Source organism: Mandrillus leucophaeus, unplaced genomic scaffold, assembly GCF_000951045.1.
Source record: "Mandrillus leucophaeus isolate KB7577 unplaced genomic scaffold, Mleu.le_1.0 Scaffold202, whole genome shotgun sequence".
NCBI classification, from domain to species: domain Eukaryota; kingdom Metazoa; phylum Chordata; class Mammalia; order Primates; family Cercopithecidae; genus Mandrillus; species Mandrillus leucophaeus.
In genome coordinates, this window is record NW_012102055.1 from 1,969,006 (window position 1) to 1,977,924 (window position 8,919).

Genomic DNA, 8,919 nt, shown 5'->3' on the forward strand with positions numbered 1-8,919 from the left:
CTCACCACTCCTATTCAACGTAGTGTTGGAAGTTCTGGCCAGGGCAGTCAGGCAAGAGAAAGAAACAAAGTGTATTCAAATAGGAAATAAGGAAGTCAAATTGTCCCTGTTTACAGATGACATGATTGTATATTTAGAAAACCCCATCGTCTCAACCCAAAATCTCCTTAGACTAATAAGCAACTTCAGCAAAGTATCAGGATACAAAATCAATGTGCAAAAATCACAAGCATTCTTATACACCAATAACGGACAAACAGAGAGCCAAATCATGAGTAAACTCCCATTCACAATTACTACAAAGAGAATAAAATACCTAGGAATCCAACTTACAAGGGATGTAAAGGACCTCTTCAAGGAGAACAACAAACCACTGTTCAGTGAGATAAAAGAGGACACAAACAAATGGAAGAACATACCATGCTCACGGATAGGAAGAATCAATATTGTGAAAATGGCCATACTGCCCAAGGTAATTTGTAGATTCAATGCTATCCCTGTCAAGCTACCATTGACTTTCTTCACAGAATTGGAAAAAACTACCTTAAAGTTCATATGGAACCAAAAAAGAGCCCACATGGCCAAGAAAATCCTAAGCAAAAAGAACAAAGCTGGAAGCATCATGCTACCTGACTTCAAACTATACTACAAGGCTACAGTAACCAAAACAGCATGGTACTAGTACCAAAACAGAGATATAAACCAATAGAACAGAACAGAGTCCTCAGAAATAACACCACACATCTACAACCATCCGATCTCTGACAAACCTGACAAAAACAAGAAATGGGGGAAAGATTCCTTATTTAATAAATGGTGCTGAGGAAACTGACTAGCCATATGTAGAAAGCTGAAACTGGATCCCTTCCTTACACATTATACAAAAATCAACTCGAGATGGATTAAAGACTTAAATATTAGACCTACAACCATAAAAACCCTAGAAGAAAACCTAGGCAATACCATTCAGGACATAGGCATGGGCAAGAACTTCATGACTAAAACACCAAAAGCAATGGCAACAAAAGCCAAAATAGACAAATGGGATCTAATTAAGCTAAACAGCTTCTGCACGGCAAAGGAAACTGTCATCAGAGTGAACAGGTAACCTACAGAATGAAAGAAAATTTTTGCAATCTATCTATCTGACAAATGGCTAACATCCAGAATCTACAAAGAACTTAAACAAATATATGAGAAAAAATCAAACAACCCCATGGAAAAGTGGGCAAAAGATATAAACAGACACTCTCAAAAGAAGACGTTTATGCAGCCAACAGACTCATGAAAAAATGCTCATCATCATTGGCCATCAGAGAAATGCAAATCAAAACCACAATAAGATACCATCTCATGCCAGTTAGAATGGTGATCATGAAAAAGTTGGGAAACAACAGGTGCTGGAGGGACTGTGGAGAAACAGGAATGCTTTTACACTGTTGGTGGGAGTGTAAACTAGTTCAACCATTGTGGAAGACAGTGTAGCAATACCTCAAGGATCAAGAACTAGAAATACCATTTGACCCAGCAATCCCATTACTGGGTATATAGCCAAAGGATTATCAATCATGCTACTATAAAGACATGTGCACACCTATGTTTATTGTGGCACTATTCACAATAGCAAATACTTGGAACCAACCCAAATGTCCATGAATGATAGACTGGATTAAGAAAATGTGGCACATATACACCATGGAATACTGTGCAGCCCTAAGAAAAGATGAGTTCATGTCCTTTGTAGGGACATGGATGAAGCTGGAAACCATCATTCTGAGCAAACTATCACAAGGACAGAAAACCAAACACCGCATGTTCTCATTCATAGGTGGGAATTGAACAATAAGAACACTTGGACACAGGGCGGTGAACATCACACACCAGAGCCTGTTGTGGGGTTGGGGGGTGGGGGAGGGGTAGCATTAGGAGAAATACCTAATGTAAATGATGAGTTAATGGGCGCAGCAAACCAACATGGCACATGTATACATATGTAAAAAATCTGCAAGTTCTGCACATGTACCCTAGAACTTAAAGTATAATAATAAAAATAAATAAATAAAAATTTAAAAAACAGAAGTACCATTCAACCCAGCAATCCCATTACTGAGAATATACCCAGAGGAATAGAAACCATTCTACCATAAAGACACATGCATGTATGTGTTCACCACAGCACTACACAATAGAAGTCAGGGAATCAACCTAAATGCCCACCAACAGTAGACTGGATAAAGAATATGTGGCACATATGCATCACGGAATACTACATAGTCATAAAAATGAGTGAGATTATGACCTTTGCAGAAGCATGGATGGAGCTGGAGGCCATAGTCCTAAGTCAACTAACTTAGGAACAGGAAATCAAACACTGCATGTTCTCACTTATGAGTTGGAGCTAAACACTGAGTACACATGGACACAAAGAAGAGAACAACAGATATCTGGATCTACTTGAGGGTGTAGGGTGAGAGGAGGGAGAGGATCAAAAAACTACTTATCAGGTACTATGCTTATCACCTTGGTGATTAAATGATCCATACACCAAACCCCCGTGACGCGCAATTTACCTGTATAACAAACCTGCACGTGCACTTCTGAACCTAAAATAAAAGTGTTTTTTTAAAAAGTGAATCTGGTGCTCCCCTCGGCAACACATATACTAAAATTGGAACGTTACAAAGATTAGGATGGCCCCTGCGCAAGGATGACAGGCAAATTCATGAAGCGTTCCATTATTTTTGACACCATCTCCAGCCTCTGTAAACTTTAAAGGGCCTGCAGAGAATGCCATGCTTCAGGATGATGATTGGTGGTCTTGTCTTCGGATGAAAAGTATTTGTGTTATGATAAGGGTGTTGGGGTAAGGGACTCCGTGTGCTGTGCCTGCTTTCTCTAGCCAAGTGGTATATAATGAGTCTAGGAGGAAAAACATCAGCATTAACAGGAGACTTGCTATAAGAAGCTAATTCATGGACTGTTTTCAAACCTGCAAAATTTGATTACAGTGAGGCCTAGAATATCAGATAATTTGCATGCACATTGAAGCTTGAGAGGCAGTGCTTAGCTAAGTGACTCTCAGCCCAGTCTTCCAATAGGATCACATGGACAATTTGAAGATAAATCATCACCTGTTCCCTACCCACAGATCCTGTCTATTGTTCTGGGTGGAAACATTTCTGTTTTTTAAATTAAGTTCCTCACATATTACAGTGAGGCCAAGGTCAAGCATGAGGACTTCCAGATACTTTAATGAGAGGAACTCCTAACATTCAAGGATGTGGCCATAGAATTCTCTGCAGAAGAGTGGAAATGCCGGGACCCTGCCCAGCAGAATTTATATAGAGATGTGATGTTGCAGAACTACAGAAACCTGGGTGTTGCTATCTGTAACCCAGACATGGTCACCTGTCTGGAGCAAAGAAAAGAACCCTACAATATGAAGATATATGAGACAGTAGCCAAACCCCCAGGTAGGTGACAGTGAATGAAATAGAGGACACAGGCAAGGGGACCATGGTCAAGAAGGAAGTCAGGCCTTAAAATGTAGTTTGGGAAGCTCTGCTGCTATGAAAATAATTTCTGAAAAGGCTGCACTTTTTTCTCATATTCACCAATGGGGCATCTTCTGTCTCATCCTGTTAAATCTTGTAAGAATTCTCCTTTTTCTTTAGTGATCTCCCTTCAAGTTCACAGGGAAAACCAATGTCCACTTTAACATTTGTAAGGGGCTGCATGATCTGGCTGCGGTTCCATTGCTTTTGGAGACATAGGAATATGTGTATATTGAGGAGCTCTATGTCAAAGTATTTTTTTCAAATATTCATTTTGGATGATGTCTAAAATGTGTAAGGTGAGTAGTGGACATATTGGAATTTGGCTCAGAAATCCCAGGAACACTAGGGACAGATGTTGCCTCTCTTCTGCTTAGGATTTTTAATCCTATAGAGGTTGCAAATATAATTCTACAAAAATTCTCACTCAGCAGTTTTATCAGAACAATAAACGTTTTTCTAAATACTAAAAATTATAACGTCATTTCAAAATGTTATTGCTTTAGTATAAACTGAGATTTGGGATTTAAACTCTATATGTGCAAATTCCCAAATTAAATATAGTTTAAAGCACAGGTTTCCAACCTTTTGGCTTCCCTGGGCCACATTGGAAGAAGAATTGTCTTGAGCCACACATAAAATACACCAACATTAATGATAGTTGATAAACTTAAAACAAAGGTTCATGAATAATTTTTGTGATATTCACCACCATAGATAAGCAAAAAAAGTCCTCGCATTCAAAGGGCTGGTCACTGGATTAAAGTATCTACTCATCTTCTAGATTTCTTAAGTGCACTATGTCATTAACCAGCTTAGAACATTGCCAACATATTATGCTCTCAATCGTTAGCTTATTTCTTAATAACTATTATCTTATAATTCTGTCTTATTTAGTAGGAAGCCTGAGATTCTGTCATTGAGACCTATCTATCTATATGTCTCACACACACACACCCCCCTATATAAGTTATATATGTTTTTAGTAAATTCTTTTAACATTGTTGATAGCTTCTTGGAAACTATAAGTGAAGCAATATATAATTTAAGAAAACTAATTTTAGGGCTGGACACAGTGGCTCACGCCTGTAATCCCAGCACTTTGGGAGCCTGAGGTGGGCAGATCAGGAGGTCAGGAGTTCGAGACTAGCCTGGTCAACATGGCAAAACCCTGTCTCTACTAAAAATACAAAAAATTAACCAAGCATGGTGGTGGGGACCTGTAATCCAGCTACTCGGGAGACTGACGCAGGAGAATCACTTGAACCCCAATACTGACATAGTAGTTAAAGTGTGTGTGGGAAAGAATGCAGGGAATAGTTTAATTAAAACTTCAGCAGGGGGGTGGAGGTTGCAGTGATCCACTCCAGTCTGGGCAACGAGTGAAACTCTGCCTCAAAAAAAAATAAAAGAAAGGAAAAAGAAAACTAACTTTACCAGAGTTTAATTGATATAAATAAGAGTTTTGTTTGGTGTATAGCAATATTGCTTCACTTAAAGTTGCAGTTTTCAAGAACCTGTTTAGAACATTAAGTGAGGACTTACTGTACATCTGTGTTTGTGTGATATAGATTTTTCTGATAAACAAAATTTGTATAACTATACAAAATAAAAGAGGAAACCTGGTTCTTGTATCTATTTAGTCTCCTGGCTCCAGGTCAGATGTGAAGGACAGCTGTGGGAACTGTAGCCATGGAACCCCACAACAGAAGCCCCACTCTACACCCTAACACCCCATCCTCCTGCCTGTCTTCCACATGAGGTTAGAGCACAACTGGGGGGCCTGTAAGTGGGGGCAACTAAAAGACACCCCACTAGAACCAGGGAATAAGATTTCCACTGAAGGGCTCAGGAGGAAGACATGTCAGGACAATGCAGGGCGCTTGTGATAGAAATGAATAAAAACCCTCATTGTTTTTGCCAAAATGGTTACGTAGATGCAAAGTTACAGCTTGGGCTGCTGACCCAGAACAAGCACAGCTGCAGGATGTCTCAGGAATCCTCTAAGCTTCCCATCACAGAAACCGTGAAATCTCTGAGGCCATCCAGGGAGTGAAAAATAAGCTGGCACATAGGGTCACGAGCACCCAACATCAAAGACAGGAATTGTGTTCAGAACAGCAGCAGACACACTGCCCCCTGCTTCCCACAGATCCAAACGCGAGAGACGAGATGTAAAGAATTTTCTCTGACATATCCCTTTCCTGTGATTATTCACAAATTTTGCCACATTTGCATGCTGTGTGCAGCTCTCTTATTTTCATCTTTGTTATTCATGCCTTTAAACCTTTTTAAGTGCACCAGCATGCATAAGCTGACTTGATGTTTGCAGGTCTTCCAGTTCTAAAAAATAAAATAAAGTCAGTGAAGTAGATGCCAGTGGCAGGCAAGAGCAGAAAGGCCAGAGAGGCCAGCTTTTCTCTCATCATATTCGTGGTAGAAGAAGTTCCTGTCAATCAACATCGTGATAGCATCAGTCTTAAGCATTGCCTCAGACACTAGAGGCTCCACACAGAGATACCCAGGTGTTGCAGGACCTGTGCAGGCTGAAAGATAAACCTTCAGAGCTCATGAGCAGAAAGTCATCTACCCTTCTAGTTATTCTAGATGGACCCTCATCTCAGGGGCAGCCCCAGCAGCAGAAAGCCTTATTAAAATTAAAATTAGCTAAGAAGGAAACGAAAGACAAACTTTTCCTCCTTCTTTCTCTTTAAAGCAGAATGAATTATCCACTGGATTCGGAATGGTACAGCTCTCAGGGAACTGTGAGACAGGAAGGTCTGCCTGGGGCCGGCTGAGGGAGGAGGAAGAAAGCAATGAGAGAAGCTAGATCGAGACCACAGATGCTGCAGCTGAGGCTCATTCAGTCAAGTCTCGGACCCAGCAAGAGCAACTTCCCACAGTAACATTTTTCATCCCTGACAGCACTTCACATTGAGCTAGTAACTCTTCCTGTAAGAGATTATATAGGTTTTGATAAAGATGTGAGGAATGTGAGCTGCAGGGCTTTGGACATCTGGAATAAAAGCCACAGGCAAAATGGGAAACTCTACAACTTGTAATCTGAAAATACACAGTCCTAATGATGTGTTCCTACACGTACACGTGCATACGTGAAGAGTACCTTTTCTCCACTCTGTGTCTTGCATAACCAAAAACTGATTGAATTGGAGAGTACTTTTCAATTACAATCCATTCCATTTAAGAATTCCTAGCTGTCGGGCCTTCTTTTCTTTTATTCGAGCAAACAGAAGTCATATCCTTTCACAGGAAGATGAAGAAAAAAATACGAAGATAACATCAAAGCATAATAAAATGTCCAAAGCACTGATATATCTACACATTCAATCTTGCAGACTTTGATTATTAGGAAAAATGATCAAGGTAACAGAGAAACAAGAAACTTACTAAGTGTTTCTCGTACATACAGATTCCTTCTTATCTAGCTGTATTACCAGACACAATGCATTTTCTTTTATTTACTGGTCTGTCTTCTGAGCACCACATGTTAAAACTGCAAGACATAAAGATGAAATAACAGGCACTGGATTTATTTTTCTGCTTAAAACAACCCCCAAAAAGTAAAATTTGTAGAACAATGATTTTCAAGATATTGGACATCAGCATTGAAGGACAATGATCCCTGAGAGATGAGAAAAAAAAAGTCACCTCTACAATAACCTTAGCTACTGCCTTGAGAGAGTTCCCATCCTTGGCATAGTAAAAAGGAACCAAGCTAGAGGCCAGCAGACTTCCTCAGTTTAAACGATGGAGTTGAGGGCCTGGGAAGAACAAGGCAACAGAGTTCACAGGACAGAAGAGAGAGATCTGCAGAGGGTCCCACTCAAATATTCAGCAAAGTACCGATAAGCACGTCCATGAGATTTCCTGAGACTAGGGAAAGAAGCATTCCAAAAGGAGTAAAGGGAAAAGGACTCAAGGCCAGGAATAGCACCTTCCCACCAGCCAGATTCTCCAGTCTCATCATTTATAATTACCTCATAATTTATAGGAGCATTCTGTAGTGTGCTCAGGAGGATTTTGCCTTGGTCATGAAGAAAAATTAACTGTTCTTGTCTTGCCTAACAAATTTTAAAAGTAAGATCCCAAAGAATAAAAGTATTTCCAAGTAACCGTATTGCATCCTAGAAAAAGCAGCTCAAGAAAATTTGTAGAAATAAAAAATATCTATCATAAAACAGGTAATGCCTGACATCCAATCAATGGTAACAAGCCATGGATAAATCCAGGAAAATACAATCTATAACAAAGAGAAAAAAATCAATCAGTTGAAAGTGACGCAGACCTGACCCAATGCTAAAGTTAGTATTCGCGGACAATAAAACAATTATTATAATGGTATTTCATGTATTCAGAAGTTAAGTAAAGACAGAAAATTTTTTTAAATTCCAGTCCAATTTTTGGGGGACAAAAACTATAATATCTGAGATAAAAAATACACTGAGTGGGATTAATGGCATATTAGACCTTGCAGAAGAAAAGATTGATAAACTTGAAAACATAGCCATAGAAGCTATTCAAAATAAAACAAAGAAAAAAAATCAACTTTGTCATATTCTGTTGGGTAGAAGCAAGTCACAAGTTTCACCTGCAGTCATGGGATGACATCATACAAGAGCATGACAATGGGGATCTCCTTGGGTGGGTCAATCATACTATTTCAAAAAATAGATGTGGGCCAGGCGTGGTGGCTCACTCCTGTAATCCCAGCAGCACTTTGGGAGGAAGAGGTGGGTGGATCACGAGGTCAGGAGATTGAGGCCATCCTGGCTGACATGGTGAAACCCATCCTACTAAAAATACAAAAAATTAGCCGGGCCTGGTGGTGGGTGCCTATAGTCCCAGCTACACAAGAGGCTGAGGCAGGAGAATGGGGTGAACCGGGGAGGCAGAGTTTGCAGTGAGCCACGATCGCACCACTGAACTCCAGCCTGGCGACAGAGCGAGACTCCGTCTCAAAACAACAACAAAAAAAACAGATGTGACCTGATTAATACAAGACAAAGTAGTTCTCAAAGCCAAGAATATTATCAGAGATAAAAATGGTCAGTTCATAATGTCAAGAAGATCAGTTTGTCAAAGAGATATAACAACCCTATACACTTGTGCACTTAGTAAGAAAGCTTCATCCCTGGGATGCAAGTGGGCTTCATCCCTGGGATGCAAGGCTTGTTCAATATAAGCAAATCAATAAATGTAATCCAGCATATAAACAGAACCAAAGACAAAAACCACATGATTATCTCAATAGACACAGAAAAGGCCTTTGACAAAATTCAACAGCCCTTCATGTTAAAAACTCTCAATAAATTCGGTATTGATGGAAAGTATCTCAAAATAATAA

General features: G+C 39.8%; 1 protein-coding gene across 1 annotated transcript in view; it reads left to right on the forward strand.

The window, feature by feature from the left end:
• The window catches only part of LOC105539315, a 149,775-nt gene extending 146,294 nt beyond the window's left edge, over positions 1-3,481 (forward strand). Inside the window, exon 6 of the mRNA XM_011979533.1 lies at positions 3,260-3,481. Within this exon, the coding sequence (XP_011834923.1) occupies positions 3,260-3,481 (222 nt within the window). The remainder of the gene's footprint in view (positions 1-3,259) is intronic.
• The last annotated feature ends 5,438 nt before the right edge of the window (positions 3,482-8,919 follow it).